At 35.5% G+C, this 17,780-nt stretch overlaps 1 protein-coding gene and 1 long non-coding RNA gene across 2 annotated transcripts; both read left to right on the top strand.

The window, feature by feature from the left end:
- On the top strand, positions 3,523–4,179 carry LOC104792398. Its single transcript, XR_769065.2, has 3 exons — positions 3,523–3,865; positions 3,946–4,038; positions 4,128–4,179. It is a non-coding gene; the product is annotated as an uncharacterized LOC104792398 (long non-coding RNA).
- Positions 9,501–12,661, top strand: LOC104792389 (wall-associated receptor kinase-like 10). The gene is made up of 3 exons (XM_010518527.1): positions 9,501–10,624; positions 10,715–10,837; positions 11,236–12,661. Exons 1-3 carry the CDS (start codon positions 9,586–9,588, stop codon positions 12,480–12,482), a joined length of 2,409 nt encoding a protein of 802 aa, XP_010516829.1. The 5' UTR covers positions 9,501–9,585; the 3' UTR covers positions 12,483–12,661.

Below are 17,780 nucleotides of genomic sequence, written 5' to 3'. Positions count from 1 at the left end.
TTTGTTAATTTAATAATTTTGTTGCTTCTCGTTTCTCTCAAATGCGTTAAATTTATGAAATTCGACACTGTTGACTTTTATCGTTTTAACAGTGGAGGTCTTAATTATATTAATTAATCATTTCGAATTACCGATCGACAACATTACGTTTTCAAAGCAAAATGCAAATTATCGATTTAGTGGCAGCCGTTTAGGATTTTGAATATAAACATAAAGTTTATTTTGTGATTACATATTTACTTTCAAGATCTTCTATTGTTAATTTAGTTGAAAATGCAATGTTTTTAAACCTGGACCGGAATGCCCGGTCGAACTGGTCCAACCGCGATCCGGTAGACATTCCGGTCCAGGTTACCTCTAAAACCGGATAAATAAAAACCCGCAAAGAATCGAAAAAACCCACTAAAAACTGGTAAACCGGTGGTTGAACCGGTCAGTCGGACCTCCGGATCGATCTCAAATTAAAATATTTTAATTTTATCAAACTTCAAACTCAAATCAAATTAAAAATAAATATTGTTATTTATAAAGTATATGTTCGACCGGTTGACCCAAGGACTTCTGATTCACCTTCTGATCCGATTTTAAAAACATTGTGAAAATGTTATAAAGGACCAACATTGATTTTTTTCATCAATAAATTAATCAAGAGATTTATATATATATATGGATCAGCATGTATTTAAGGGATATTTCCTAAAGTTTACAACCACCTATAAAAAACACACTCATCTACCAAAAAAAATCTTTTGGGAAGTCCTTGAGAAGGTCTCTACTCGATTTTCAGGATAGAAGGGGAGGTTTTTGAGCTTTGAAAGAAGATTGTCGCTCACGAAAGCTGTCTTATCATCTGAAAGCTGTCTTATCATCTATTCCGGTTCACTCGATGAGCACAATCTCACTATCGAAATCAACACTGCCGAGTTTGGATAAAATGTCGAGGTCTTTCCTATGGAAAATTACATATGAGAAGCGAAAGCAACATCTTGTCTCGTGGGATGTAGTCTGCTTGCCAAAACAGGAAGGCGGGTTGGGCATTTGTTCTTCTCTGGCGATGAATAAGGCTATGCTTGGGAAGGTAGGTTATCATTTGGTGCATGATAAGGAAAGTCTTTGGGCAAGAATGCTACGACCCAAATATCTTGTGGGGGATGTTCATGATAAGTCATGGTTGGTAGTAAAGAGCACATGTTCATCAACATGGCATAGTGCCGGTATGGGGTTAAGAGAGGTTGTATTTTTGGGGCTTAGATGGGTTCTTGGTAACGGTAATGATATTCGGCTTTGGGAAGATAGATGGTTGTTGAATAAGTTGTTGGTTGAGGTGGTGATTGGCGGTTTACCTGTAGGTTATGAAAATGTGCTAGTAAGGGATGTTTGGCAGCATGGTATGGGGTGGGAATGGATTTCTCTTATGCCATATCTTTCAGAGACAACACAACTTAATCTGAGAGTGGTGGTACTGGATAATGTAACAGGAGCCCCAAATATATTATCATGGGGAGAGGCTGCAGATGGTTGGTTACCGTTAGCTCGGCCTACGCTCTAGTCACCAGGAATGATAGGCCACGATAGTTTATGGAAAATTTCTCTACTTGTGTTTGGAAAGTGAAAGCTATAGAGAGGGTGTGTTGCTTCCTTTGGCTGGTCTCTCTTCAGAGAATTATGACTAATATGGAACGCTTCTGACGGCACCTAGTGATTCTGGTTTGTGTACGGTGTGTAGAGGTGGGGATGAAACAACCCTCCATGTGTTCTGTGATTTCCCCGCGATGGCTAGGGTTTGGAAGCGGCTAGTGCCTCGGCAAAAATCTGTTTAGTTTTTCAGCACCTCCTTGTTGGAATGGTTTGTGTGATAGTGGAGAGAGAGATGGTTACTCATGGGCTACTCTCTTTGTGGTTGTTGTGTGTTGGGCTGGAAGTGGAGATGTGCTGACATTTTTGGTGGATTGGAAAAGTGCAGGGGCCGTGTACATTTTCTCAAGAGCTCGGCGAAGGAGTTTTTTGATGCACATTCAGCGGCTTTAGGAGAACTGACTTTGGTGGCGAGAGGGATCCGCCAGATTGCTTGGACACCGCTGGTTGTGGGTTAGGTTAAACTCAACACGGATTGTGCTTCATGTGGTAACCCGGGGAAGGCAACAACAGGGGGATGCTGCCAGATGGAGAGGAAAAGTGGTTGGGAGGCTTTGCTCTAAATATGGGTATATGTTCTTCACCGTTGGCCGAGCTTTAAGGTGTTTATTATGGATTATGTATAGCATGGGAGAGGGTTATAAACAGTTGGAGTTGGAGGTTGACCCTTAATTAGTGGTGGGTTTTCTAACGACATGGATCAATGATTCGAATCCGCTCTCTTTTCTAGTACGTTTGTACTATGGCTTTTTATCGAAAGACTAGATAGTTCGAATTGGTAAACATATAAGGAGGCTAACTGCCTTGCTTATGGGTTAGCAAAGTATGCTTTTAAGCTTTTTTAGGTTTTCATTCACTTTCTGTTAGCCTGGAGTGTGTTCACTTAGTGGAGTTAGAGGACGTGTGTTCACTTAGTGGAGTTAGAGGACGTTGTCGGTCGTACACATACTCGGGCGGTCTGGTTATAATTTTTTCCTTTTCTCTGTTTAATTTGGAGACTTTGTCTCCTATCTTTTACCCAAAAAAAAAAAATCTGCCAAGTTCAACCTATAAATAGTCCACTCGAGAGTCCTCCAAACTTATGTACGTATCCTACGGGCTACGGTTTCTCCTTTTGCCAAACTTATGTAGGTCGATTGTAACCAATAATTGTAAGATACATTAAAATAAGTTCGTCTATATGAATTATACATGATTTAATGTGCCACACTCCTTATGGGCCTAACTAATAGGAGAACTTTCTCTACTAGAGAGCTCTCCCAATTTGGGTACCCTACCGTATCTCTTTTCGCCGAACTTGTCTAGTAGCCCGAATTTAAGTTACATGATTTTGTCAATAACATTTATCAAACATTCAATCACGTGATTTAATACTCTACACTACTTAATTGCTTATGGTCTAATTAGTATAAAGTGAATGTTATTTGCTAACGTGGCAAAGCGTACGTACCCTCAAAGTGGCCTCAAATTACAGCTCTCTCTCTCTCATGTGACAAATGCGCGACATACGCTTAACTATATATTTATTTGATGATTCGTGAATTTACTGTTCTAGAATATTGCATGATCTGAAATCTTATGTGATAGTACGTCCATCTAGATATGACCAAAATTAAACCGTAACTGTATTTGGACCATAACCAGACCGTATCAAAATCGTAAGAGCATTCCCATCGCACAACCTATGGGAATGTTTTTTTATTTGTTTACTAATATAATCAAAAAAATAAAGTTTTAATCTTAATTAATATATCTGAGACACAGATCTCCCCCATATAATTTTAGATCCTCAGAAACACGACACGTGTCATTAGTTTATTGGTTACGTTTTGTTTTTGTTTTTTTTTAATCATTTCTTCCTTTCCTTCGCTTCTCTCTCTTTTTCGATACAATCGAAAGGATGAAGAAACACGACGAAATCAAAACCATCGAACCTTTGATCGTTTTCCAGAAACAATGATCTGGCCTCGTCGTCTTCTTCTTCCTGAGATGTTATCGAGATCTTTAGATTCATTGGATTTGCTTTCTGATATTTATTGGATTTATTGGATTTGAGAGCATTGTTTGATGGATTTTGGAATCTTTGGCAACACTAGCGATGCAAATCTTCAACCCAAGATTTTTGATGATTGAGTCTGACTGTTTGTTCTGTTTTTTTTTGGGATATGTAGGTGAGAAATAAGCTAGAGACGTCACGATTGTATAAACAAGCCTAGATGACTAATGGGAGGTACTTCTCTAGAAGTTATAAGTTTTGTATTCCAGTTTTTGCTTACTCAATTTTGCTGACTCTTGTTGTTTTGATGTTAGGTTGCTTACAAACTTTAGCAACTGCTTCTGTCTAAATCTCTCTGTTTCTCATGTGAATTTACAATGGTGGAACTACCTGAGACAGTTAAGGAGGTATGAGTCGGTTTACTCTAAACGATATGATAAATCTTGCATTTGATTCATGTTTTCGTTCCTTAACGTTTTGTTTATATGAAACACAGCTTATAAACCCAAGCATAGAGATAAAGATGGTGGAGAACACACCAGACGATCTTTTCTTCTACGGAGAAGCTGTATGTAGATGCTAAATAGATGTATATATGTAGCATCTGTATGAAGTTTTTTGTATCTGCTTCTTGCCTTTGTTCTCCCTTTATGCACTTGTGTATTTTTAAAACACAATTTTTAATAAAAATAATAAGACACTAAGAGATGACTAATGGGAGAGAAAAATATAAAAACATAGGTGTAAGGATGTAAACTTAGATTAATATTATTTTTAATATTATTAAAATTTAGTGACACTCAAATGAAAATGTGGAATGGGAATGCTCTAACCAGACTGTAACTATATAAAATTGTTAAAAACCATAACCATTAATTGTAAATATATGGTTAATATAATTAAATTTTTTGTTTATGTCCACTACAAAAAACATGTAGGTAGACGTTGATTGTTATCGACCATAAATGTTGATACTAGACCAGCTTAAACCAAATAACATCATTTTCGTAATAATGTATGACGTAAAGTATTTTAGAATCAGTTTGACAAACAACGTTTAGTTTTAACCTCAAATATTTTTGTGACAATTTGTTCTGTGGATCCTACTAGCCTCTCGCTAACTTATCATGTAGGATTAGGATCTGCCAATAAGGTTGTTAAAGGGTGGGGACCAGGGTTTCTAGCGCACCAATAACCTATTGGTGGATTGATATATCCACAGTGATCGGTTATTATCGATGCCCTGCAGAGCCAGCTTAAAGTCCGTTTGGGCGACTAGCGGTGGGCTAGCAGGATCCACGGACGGGTCCGTTGGGGCAGCTAGCGGTAGGCTAATGGGGTCTGCGGGACGGGTTGTCACAAAGAGTCTTGAGAGAACTCCATAGTTAAGCGTGCTCGAGCTGGAGTAGTTTCAGGATGGGTAATCTTCCAGAAAGTGATTGTCGGAATTGTGCGAGTGAGGACAAAACACAGGTAAAGATCATGTGGTGATTTGTAGGGACGGTAAACAAGTCTTTAAAGCCTTCCAGACGTAGCAAACCGATCATCGGATATGGATGGACTCACAGGCCTAATGAGTAGACGTGAAGCTCATTAAGATAGGTAGGTTCATAGACGGGGAGTGTACATAGGCCCACTAAAAAATGTGTCGGTTAGATCTTCTCCAATGGTTTTTCCTATTTTTTCCTCTATAATAGAAGATCTCTATAATAGAGAAGAGTTTTGCTCCAATGGTTTTCTCTATTTTTCCTCTAAAAAAGAATATTCCAAATAGATTCTTTTTTATTTTACAATTAACTCCTTTTATTTATAAAAATTGCAAACTAACCCATTTTACTTTAAATTTGTAACACTTTCATAAAATTATTATTTTTATTTAAATTAAATATTTATTGTTATATTTAAACAAAGACAACAACAGTTGGACATTCAAAGTAAAAATTATGCTTTGAAAGAGCTAAAAGAAGAAAACAAAATTTTATTTTGTGACTTGGATACTCTACATCCAAATGTTCGTGGATATTTTGAGGCTGAACAAGCACGGATTATACAAAAGCGGAATAATCAACAACAAAACCAACAAGCTCCTCCTCCGTCTACATCATTTGGTTTGTTTGGACAATATTTTAGCGATATTGGTGGATCCCAAAGTAATTTACCAGATTATTAAGTTATTAGTTTTTGTTGTATTAAAATAATTATTATGGATTGAATGAAAAATAAATTTTATTATTTATATAAATTATCTTTTCCAAATGGTAGTCTCAATATTTTAGACTAAATATTTATAGTTAAATTTCTATTATTAGTTTTTAAAAATACTTATTTTATTAAATTTGTATTATTAGTTCTTAAAAATATTTATTTTATTTATTTTGGTCATAAATAAAAGAAGTTAAAGATTAAGAGTACTACTTTGTAAATAAAATAGTTAACCTCTATTTATAGAGAAAAAAATAGAGTTCCTCTAAAAATAGAGAAAAAAATAGCAATCTCTATTATAGAGGTGAAAATAGAGATCCATTGGAGCAAAACTACTCTATAATAGAGTTTACAGGTGAAAATAGAGGACCATTGGAGATACTCTTAAAGCGTTACATGTTTTATCATCAAATTGTAGTACGTCTTAAAAAAAAAGTGGGAAGTAAATAAACAAAAAACAAAAAAAAACAATCAGTTTATAAAAATAATCTTATCCTATTTCATGAAAAAAAATCAAATTTTCTTTTTTCTTAAACAAAGATATTTATATATAAATTCCAATTAATTTTCAAAACAGAAAAAAATACTACTCAAGGCTTGTACATCATTATTTCATTGCAAATTTTGGAGATTGACTATTCTCTCACTGAAAAGTTTGGAGATTGACTATTCGTTTTTGAAAAGTTTAGAGATCGACTATTATCTTATTGAAAAGTTTGGAGATTGACTAGTCGTTTTTGAAAAGTTTGGAGATCGACTATTGTCTTATTGAAAAGTTAGGAAATCTATTTTGTGAAGGAAGTCTTTTTGGAATTTCAACTTCAATGTGTAAGATTCCAATAAGCACTAAAAAGTCTCCAATAGACTTTTCCGAAGGACGTAAATAATTTATTAAAAGTTAATAAAATAACATATCAACATATATATATATGAATATCTAAATTACAATAAGCAAGAAAATATAATTCTATAAATAGGCCAATATTTATACTAGGTTTGGACCCGCACGTATGTGCGGGGTTATGTTTATAAACAAAACTAATTTGTATATAATTAAACTTATACTAATTGAGATTTTAGTTTGATATTTGATTTGGTTTATTAATGTTTGAAAATTTAAAATAATAATGTTTTCACTAGTATCTTAAAATTTGGAACAATATAACGGTTGGACTGGTAACAAACTAAATCAAATAAATGATTGGTTAGATTCTATTAAATTTGTGAACTATCAAATTTGATATATAACCGCTAACAGCGATGAAAACCCGTTTGAAACGTATACATATATTTAGGAATGGCCGTAACTCTCTTTTCGTTTTATCATGTTCCATTATGTCCTACACCCGTTCTCAAATTTTTGTTGCATAACAGAAAGCATTTCCAATATGGGACATTCCGGATATGAGACAAATTTCCGATTGGAAACGGGAGGGGACCGGACAAATACATAAATTCTCAAACTCCCGTATGAAATAAACATAAATATAATTCTTAGTATATCTATATCTCATATGTTTTAATAAAAATATTACAAAATTAATTGACTTCTTTATTCTTATTATATTATATATGTTTCACTTATATAGATTATTATTTTTTAATATTTTTAACTGTTACAGAACATATTTTATGTATTTTTTATTTTTATTTTATTTTAAACTTATGCTAGTTCAATTGAAAATAGTAAGAATTATTTATTTAGTATATGAATATTTGGGTGTTTGAGTGTTAATCAGTACTTTAAGATTTGGATTAGAAATTTTTATACTATGAGTCATCGTTACCTTGAAAATTTCGTTAGAAATTCAAGGTAACAATGACTTAAAAGACTATAAATAATTTCAAGATGCTCATGTTATAAAATTTTACTGTCATGTGTGTTTTTTGTTTTCTTTTCCATATACATCCTAAGTTATAGTTCCATTTAATAAAGACTGTTAACATCATATATTTGGAAATATAAGAAAATCATATAATTTAATACATACAGATGATTACAATATAGTCATGGGAGATTAATTGTACTTATATAGTTTATGTATACATACCCCTTGCTCGTTTCAAACGTTAATTACTGTTAATGCAAAGCTCAACTACATACTCTAATAAGAATTTCCTACAGAGGTTTCTTAAATAAATCTATTGAAAAACTGAAGAAAACAAAAGCTAATATAGTATTTTGTGACTTACCGGGTTCATATAAAAAATGTGGACTTTTTTAAGCAATAAAATGTAATATTCTTGTTTTGCAGATGCTATGTCAATTGGATGAACACCCGTTCATACCACATTCATCCCTTATATACACTCTAGGTAGAAAAATGTATGCTTTGGAAAAAGATCTTGATTTGTATATTTTTATATACACAACAGAAAATTATAAATTTAACAAATCATAAGAATTATAAATTATAAAATGGACATAAAATCATAAATCATAAACTTAATACAGAGACCCTTTTTTTTTTTTTTTGCAGAAACAAAGAGATACAAACAAAAATAGTGCTAGAGTTGTGTATATGATATGTGAATGTTAGGTCGATTACTCTATTTATAAGTTCGAAAGAGTAAGCATTTTTATCTTTACGTTTAAAACTAAAAAATCTATATAAAATCTTTTAAAATCTGATTTAGTTTTCAGTTAATGCATATACAATATGTTTGAATCTATATGGATAATTAGATTTGGATTTTGAATTAATTGTCTAGATTTTCCTATTAAACCGATGAGAGTAAATATATAAGGTTAGTTTTAGAAGTAATCCCTAAATTTTAGAAATTTGGTAAATAATTACTGATTTTATCTCAAGATTTCTTAAAATAAATCATCTATTTAAATTTAAGTTAATTTATTTTCATAAATACTATTCGAAATTAATTAGATTCATCTGTTATGGAAATCTTGTTAAATAATAAGTTACATTTTTAGTATGCTATTAATTGCGGAAATCTCTAATTATTTTATAAAGTTTTAATAATTATATAAATTCAAGGAATTATTAATAGAAATAATTTCATTTTTATTATAATATTTAAATTTCATTTTGTAATCTTGTTGGCTTTATTTTTTTTTATAGTGAGGGTATGTTCTAGTTAAATATAAGGAGAAAATCATTAGTTTAATATTTAATTTAGAAAAATATTTGGAAAACTTAATATATTCAAAATTAATTATTTATGATTTATATCCATATCAAAATATATATATGAAATCTATAACCAATTATAAAAAAAGTCAATCATTTATTTCTTTAATAGTTGTTACCATTGTTTTAGGGAAGTTTAACTCTTTTTTATTTTTTTTATTTTGTAGGCAAATGGGTCTGTTTGGCAACATGAATATATATTATATTTTCTTTTTTTTAAGCTGTAAGTGTACTCTCCAATTAATAGTATAGATACATAGACAAATCTTTAAATATTTATTTTTTATTTCTAATTTCTATTTAAAATAAAAACTAAATCAATACAATATTCTTGTGGTTAAATTGACGATAGCAGTTAGAACCTTCTTGTAAGAGAAAATTCAAAGATACGGATGCTGACATGTTTCTCAAGAAAATTATGCTGGATCGATAGATTTATACGTTAGAAAAGTATATGACCGAGAAGGATATAAGAGAAGGAACATAAGAAAGTTCAAAGGCGAAGACAAGTTGCTGATTCTAAGTAAACGCAACGTTTCCTTACATATACCTTGGCCGTTTGCGTTTACCAAAGAAAAAACACATGAAAATAATTTCTTGAGCATGCAGATCATAAAAATGAGCTCTAATAGTAGTCGTTCTCTCTTGGTTCTCCTCTCTCTGCTACTTTTATTGATCCTTGATTCTGCAGATCTCACCGCCTCCAGCTCTTGTAGTATTAAGGAATGTGGAGGAATCAACATCCCTTACCCATTTGGAATCGGAGTGGGTTGCTATCTTGAGAAATGGTACGAAATTGAGTGTGTTAATTCTTCCTCTATTCCAGGGAAGCACGTTCCTTTTCTTTCTATAATTGGCAAGGAAGTTGTGAATATCTCTCTTCCACCGACATACACAACGTATATTTCCATTGGACAAGGGTCAGTTCGCATAAAAAACCAAGTAACTTCAAAGGGGTGTTCAAGCCACGAAGAAGAGCTTGTATCACCTTTAAATTTGACGGGTACCCCTTTTTATGTTACCTCCAGTAATATATTGATAGCGTCTGGTTGCAACAACACGGCATCATTGACAAATATCGAGTCAAACATTGTGGGATGCAAGTCTAGCTGCGTCCCAGCCAACCGTACAGCCTCAAAAGATTATCTTACGGCACTCAGCAGATGTAATAAATATGGAGGCTCAATCTGTAATGCAGAAAGCATTATCAATGAAAAAAACTGCAACGGGTTTCTATGCTGCCAGGCAGACATCCCTGCTCTATATGAACAACAAATTGTGGGCGTGAGAATTGATAGCACCACGACAACAACGGGAGGGTGCAAAGTTGCCTTCTTAACAGACGAGGCATATTCTTTGTCAAGTGGATCTGATCCAAAACTACTTCATGCTAATGGAACAACAACACTTGAGCTAGGATGGTTCATCAATACGTCCAATCGTTCGTATGTAGACTCTTTAGGATGCCAAAGTTTTGAAATGTACAACAATTTATCGGAACAATCATATGCAAGTACTTACCCAATAAGTTGTGTTTGCCACTACAATGCTTACAACAATGCTTCTCTAAGCTATGCAAGATGCTCATGCAATAGAGATTATGAAGGCAACCCATTCCTTCCAGGTGGAGGCGGATGCAAAGGTAAGAAATTGCATTTATTTCATTTTTTTTTCTTCATTCAAGTCTCTGTATCATCGTCTGATTCTAATTTATTTACATATTGAATATCAGATATTAATGAATGTCTGCTAAAAAACGATGATGTAACTTACAAATACTGTACGAGTGGAACGTGTGTCAATTTGCCTGGACACTATACCTGTGTGTACAAAAATCAACGCCCACTTGCTGTAGGTAATGGTGCAAATTTCTATCTCCAATACACATTCTCAAAAATAGCACCAAAATAAGTTTTGTTCCAAATTTAATACAACATATATAAAATTTCAAAAATAGCATTATATTTCAAAATTATTTTTTTTAAACTAAATATTAAATTAAAAAAACTAAATCCTAAATGTAAAATTGAAAATTCAAACCTAAAAAAAAAATTCTAAAAATTAATTTTAAATATTATAATATATTAAAATAATATTATTTTTGAAAATTTATAGAATATATAATTGTTTATAAATCTTGTTTTAGTACTATTTTAGAGTATTTTTTTCTACAATAGTGATGATCGACATATATATTATTATCTATCGTCCAAACAGTACCAGAAGTTGGTTTTCATTTTTTTTGTTTTGCAGGGATTGGTTCGAGTTTTGGTTCATTACTTTTTATTGTTGGAATATACTGGTTGTACAAATTTATTAGAAAGCAGAAGAGGTTAAAACAAAAGAAGAAGTTCTTCAAGCGTAATGGGGGTCTATTGTTGCAACAACAATTGACTGCAACAGAAGGTAACCTCGAGAAGACAAAAGTATTCAGCTCAAGAGAGTTAGAAAAAGCTACCGAAAATTTTAGCTTAAACAGAATACTTGGACAGGGTGGTCAAGGTACTGTGTACAAAGGGATGCTTGTCGATGGTAGAATTGTAGCAGTGAAGAAGTCCAAAGTCGTGGACGAAGATAAGTTGGAAGAGTTCATCAACGAGGTTGTCATTCTTTCGCAGATCAACCACAGAAACATTGTGAAACTTTTAGGGTGTTGTCTTGAGACAGATGTCCCTGTTCTCGTCTACGAGTTTATTCCCAATGGTAACCTTTTTGAACATCTTCATGATGAATTGGAGGATTACACGATGACTACTTGGGAAGTGCGCCTCCGCATTGCTGTAGATATAGCAGGAGCTCTTTCATACTTGCACTCGGCTGCATCGTCGCCAATCTATCACAGAGACGTCAAGTCTACAAACATAATGTTGGATGAAAAATATCGAGCCAAGGTATCTGATTTTGGAACTTCAAGATCAGTAACGGTGGATCACACCCACTTGACGACGGTAGTTTCAGGTACAGTGGGATATATGGATCCAGAGTACTTTCAGTCTAGCCAATTCACAGATAAAAGTGATGTCTATAGCTTTGGAGTGGTGCTCGTGGAGCTCATTACGGGTGAAAAATCAGTTTCGTTTCTGCGATCTCAAGAAAACAGGACACTTGCAACTTATTTCATTCATGCAATGAAACATAATACACTCTTTGACATCATCGACCCACGAATCAGAGATGGCTGCAAGTTGAATCAAGTGACTGCAGCTGCAAAAATTGCAAGGAAATGTTTGAATCTGAAGGGGAGAAAGCGACCAAGCATGAGAGAAGTGTCCATGGAGTTAGAGAATATTCGCTCGTCTTCTGGAGATATGCAGTCACATGAGTATGTTAGCGAAAATGAGGAAGAAAAAGAGGAAGAAGTCGTGCAAGTTAATATAGAGGTACAACCGTGGAACAATGTAGCCTTAGCTGTTACTGCTCCAACGTATCAATCCAACGATGCATCATCATCTTCATTGTGGTCAGACGTTGAACCATTGTTTCCCCTTCAGACACGATAACACTTCAGTTAACGACCACTATATTATCTCATGTGTTTGCTTTGACATTCGATTTTTTTGTGTTTTTGTGTAAAGATATTTCTATTAAGATCGCCAAGTGGGAAAGGTAAAATAAGAAAACCACCTCATAAATACATGCCTTATATTATGTATAAAGTGGATTATTTCTTTAGTTGAACAGTGTGATAGTTGATTTCTTAATAGAAATTAGAAAGTTATAGAAACTAACTTCTATCTTTTATGCATGGTTTAGATTTTCTTAAATTTTAGTCCTTAGTTTCTTAAAACTTTTTTTTTTTTTTTTGATAACTGTTAATTATATTACCAAAATGGAACTTGAGGTTTACAAGAGTTTAATTAGAAACTATAGCCCAAAAAAAATAAAAAGCTATAGGTTACAAGTTACATAATTAGATCGAACTACTAGCCGGATCAAATTCGTGGTAAAGCATGGGAGAGCCATTTGGATAGCAGTCCCTTGCAATGTTTAGAGTGCTGGTGAGCAAGCAGTATGTCCCAAATTGTTCTGTCGAGGACCCGAAATAAGACAGCAGGGGAGGTGATAGGGCCTCCGTGGCAGCGAGAGTTTCTTTCTTTCCAAATCAGATAGACCGTAGCTTGGGTGACTAACTTCTTCAGCGTAGAAGGGAGGGCTTTGGAGTGAACGAGGAGCCAGTGGATCATCGTTTGCCAGTCCACAAACATGAGCTGCGTAAGTCCCAGTCTGGGCATAACCAAATGCCAGACCTGTAGAGAATAACTACAGTGGAGAAACAGATAGTCTGAGTCTCTACTCCATCAGAGCAAAGATTACAAACTGGATCAATATTGGTTCCCCACCTGGTCATTCGCGATTTAACAGGGAGCCTGTTCAGGTTAGCAACCCAGAACGTGAAGCTGTGTTTGGGTATTCCACGCTTAAACCAAACCGCTTTATACCAGGCTTTGATTAGAGCCGAGGGACTAAGAGCTTCCCATGTGATCTTCGTGTTAAAGGAATCCTTGCTGCTTCCTACTGGTCCCCAAGAGTATAAGTCCGGGCCTGACGCAGCAGAAGGAGGTTCCATCGAAGAGAGAACAGTTCTGACTGTATGAAGCAGATGGTGTCTGGTCCTGGCAGACGGAAGTCTCCAACCAAAAGAACCAGTACCTTGAGCTACAGTAGCATCTCTAGGGATACCCATTAGTCTCGGTCCATCCTCGCCGACAAAGTCAATCAAAGGACCTAGCTGACTCCAGTTATCAAACCAGTAGCTTACTGTTGTCCCATGTCCCACTTTGCATCCAAGAAGAGCTTTTACCTGAGGCTTCAAGGAGATAAGAGATTTCCACATCCAAGAAGCACCCTGACCAATCTCTGTGGTCCAATAGTTACCACTCTTTACCATATGTGCCTTCATCCAAGCTACCCACATGGATCCACTATTCGTGAAAAGAAGCCAGATCAACTTGAGATTTAGCGTGACATTCCAAATCCTGAAGTTTCTAAGCCTGAGCCCCCCTCCTTCTTAGGTAGACAGACCGTTTTCCAAGCAACTTTAGCTGAGGTCCGCTTATGGACATCGCCAGACCAAAGATAAGCATTGCACATCGATTCAATAGCTCTCAAACATCCTTGAGGCAGTGTAAAAGCAGCAGACCAAAAGTTCACTGAACTGTAGATTACCGCAGTTATCAGTTGAAGTCTACCAGCAAAGGAGAGGGCTTTGGAGGCCCAAGAGTTGAAACGAGCTCGAATATTATCGAGTAGAGGGGAGTAGTCATTTTTCCAGATCAGAGAAGTGCTCACGATTAAGATCCCTTAATTCTCTTTTCAGGGCCTTCAGTTTCTTAGCAAAAGAGTACTGTCTTGATCCCTGAATCTGAAGAGTATGCCAAAACGAAAGAAGTCTTGGGATAAAATCTGCATGATGCAGCAGGTAGTGGTTGATCATGAAATGCCTTCGACCCCTCTGCCTTTTTCCAAGATCTATAATTGCAGGACTGTGGTCTGAAAAGTCCGGTTCAGCAAAGTGAGCGTAGGAGATGGAGAATTTATCCAACCATTCATCATTTATAAGAACTCTGTCCAAATTTTTTGCTATTGGATTCTGATCTTGATTGTTCCACCAAGTGAACTTGTTCCCTCGGATAGTAAGATCCCATAAGCTTGCATAATGAAGACAATCCCAAAACTCCTCCATACCTTTTCGAACTCTAGTTCCTCTAGAAGAGTGTTCTGTTGGACTCAATGTTTGGTTGAAATCACCCATAACTGCCCAAGGTCTAGTGTTAATCAAGGTATCCCTAGAGAGGGAACACATCTCCTCCCAAAGTTGTTGTCTCCCGTATCTACAGTTGACCGCGTAGACAAAAGACACCACTATTTATGCATCCTCGTGAGGGAGTGATACAATACAGGTCACCATTTGATTAGATTTGGAATGAATAGTAACTCTCACTGATTGATGTCATACAACCCAAATTCTGCTAAGCTCTGCAAACTCATAGTTAGTCTCAAACTGCCAACCAGCAAAAGTAGAGTGAAAATACTTCTGAGACTTGTGCTGCCTAACACGCATCTCTAGTAAACTACCAAAAACCGGCTTATACTGCCGTAGCCATTTTTTAAAACTTCTCCGCTTTATACTATGATTAAAACCTCTAACGTTCCAACAAAAAATATCTACTTTTACCATTAGCGAGATGATTTAAGAGGTGGACCCTTCCTTGTGGAAGCTTTCTTTTTGCGTTTTTCTTGCTTGGACATCACCTTGATGAAAAGTGCGTTGTCTTCCGGATTATCATCTTCTTCCGACGGGGCATCAAAAGGAGAGGATTCCTCTAACGGTTCATAATCCGAAGAGGAAGGAGCAGAAGAGGTGGTTACACTTTTGGGAGCCCGTTTCTTGTTTGTGGGATTCTTCTTTGTGCTGTCGCGCCCAATATCCAGTTCCAGGACACCACCTTGTTGAGAGCTAGGTCCCTGTTTGCGGCTCGACAGTTCGTCCGTTTCCTTCTTAGCTTGCTCTTTACGCCTCCTGGAGGGATTCTTTCGCTTTGGGCGAGTTATAGATTCAGCAGAAGGATTATTGATCTTCTTCCTCTGGGGACAGTCTTCAGTTGGATGAGTAGTTGAGTTGCAACGGGTACACATAATAGGTGCTGTCGGGCATCTTTTGATGGAATGACCCACCTCTAGACAGTATTCACAAGTGGGAGGGAGCCAAGGGCTTGACACTTCAATCCTACAAGTTTCTCCTGACTCAAATTGAACGTTGACCGCCTCTGGGAGTGGCTTAGTAATATCCACTATCGTGAATACCTTAGCAACTTCCAGGTCAGTGAGATTGAGCGTAGCAGGGTGGCAGAAAACTGGGTGGCCCACCATTCCTGCAACATGTTCGAGAGCTTCTTCGGAGAAGAATTGAGGAGGGACTCCTCTAAGTTCAATCCAGACAGGAGCTTCAGTAAGCTCAGGCATAGTAGGAGAGAGACCAGGTTCCCAGTCAGCAACAAACATACTCTGCCCCTCAATGTGCCAAACTCTCCGAGAAAGCACCCTACGGCGAGTTTCTTCACACGGTATTCGGATAAGAACTGATTTAGGTCCTTGCTTGAAAATCGTGATATCCCATTTTTTCCGGCTCCAAATACCATTTAATATGGCGTATAGGGCTCCTTTGGACGGGAGATTGCCGTGGAACTGCCTAATAATGAATTCCTTCCATCTATTCTGATTCCTCTTGATTACTTCATTAGGGATCTTAACACATAGCTCCCTTGTCTCCAAAGTGAAAGGGGTCCCTTTTCTTTCCATTTTACTTGACGATCCAACGAGCATTGCTTTCCAGTTAGCTAACGCTGGGCTGGTGATGGTATCCTTGGCTGGAGCGAGCAGAGGGTCCGGATTTTGGGTTCTCTAACCACTTGAGGTCGCAGGGCTTACAGATCTGGCCGACTGAGGACCTTCCAGGATGGGATCCTTAGTTGAAGCTGGGGTGACCCCCTGAATAGCGACCGGATCTACGATGGGGCATGGGAAGGGGCGATTTCAGGGGGAGGAGCGGTGGCTGGTTTTGGAGGGACGGGTGTTGAGGAAGTGGATGAGGAGGATTTCCGTGGGAAGCGTTTTTCTTGGTCATTAGAGGCGAGGGGATTGCCGCCGCCGAGACCGGCAACGGCGGCTTAGAAGGAAAGGGTTTTGGCAATCGCCTTTTCGAGAGGGTTTTTTTTTTTAACAAGGCGAAAAGAGTATAATAGAGTATTTCTTTAGGGTTTTTCGAAAGGGTTAAAACTATTAGAGTATTTCTTTTCACATTTATTATAGAATTTCCCCTTAATTATAGGAGGTACCGCTATAAGTAAAATAAATTTATACTTGTACAATTTGATATAGGTTGGGTGATAACCATTCCATAGTTATTTTATTAAAACCAGATATTCTAGTTATGATTGGCAAAATATTGAGATATTCATTTTAAAATACTGGTTCCCTTTTATTCATTGATTCTATTTCATATTATTTGTCTTTGAATTAAGTTTTCTTTTTAGTTCACCCTAATTAAGTTTTCCTTATATGATTGAGTAAATTAATTTAATATGGAATGAACAAAAAAAATACTTGTGGTTGAAACAAATAATAATATGAAAAGTAACAACTATGAAGCTGGAAGAGTAGGCTACAACATAATAATCACAATAATCATTTTTGGAGATTCAGAATCATACATAAGTTTTCTTGCTTTTAACACAATTTTTTCGTTTAACTAAGATGTGGAGTCTTGAAATAATTTAAGCGTTTAAATTTGAAATTTTTTATTTCAACTTATTTAATAATATCTATACTCAAGGTAATAGGAAAAGAGAGTATTTCTCAATGAAAATATAAGCTTCTGTCTTGTAATAATTGAAAATATAAGTATGATCTAAATAAAAAATCTATAACTCGATAAGTCATAATTTGAAAAATATATCAGCCAATAAATAATTAATTTCTATAATTTTAGAGTTCTTTTAATGGTTTATGAACCATGATTAAACGAATTACTAGACAGTATTGATGATCTTACGAAGAGAAAGGCCACTTTATAACATTTTCCTACGATAGAGTTTATCAAAAACAAAAGTTGTTATTCTCTCTTTCGTCTTTGTAGTTATCCCCATTATAATCAAACGGAAGTACACAATATTGTTTTGTATACTATATAATTTTAATAAGTTGATTACAAATAGATTATAGATTAATTGGTTAAAAGTTAAATAGTATGTACAACCTTAATTTATTTTCGAAAGATTTTATTACTAGATCACGTTGTT

This window comes from Camelina sativa, chromosome 1, assembly GCF_000633955.1.
Source record: "Camelina sativa cultivar DH55 chromosome 1, Cs, whole genome shotgun sequence".
Classification (NCBI taxonomy): domain Eukaryota; kingdom Viridiplantae; phylum Streptophyta; class Magnoliopsida; order Brassicales; family Brassicaceae; genus Camelina; species Camelina sativa.
The sequence above is the reverse complement of the archived record's forward strand: the minus strand, read 5'-3'. Positions and strand labels throughout refer to the sequence as shown.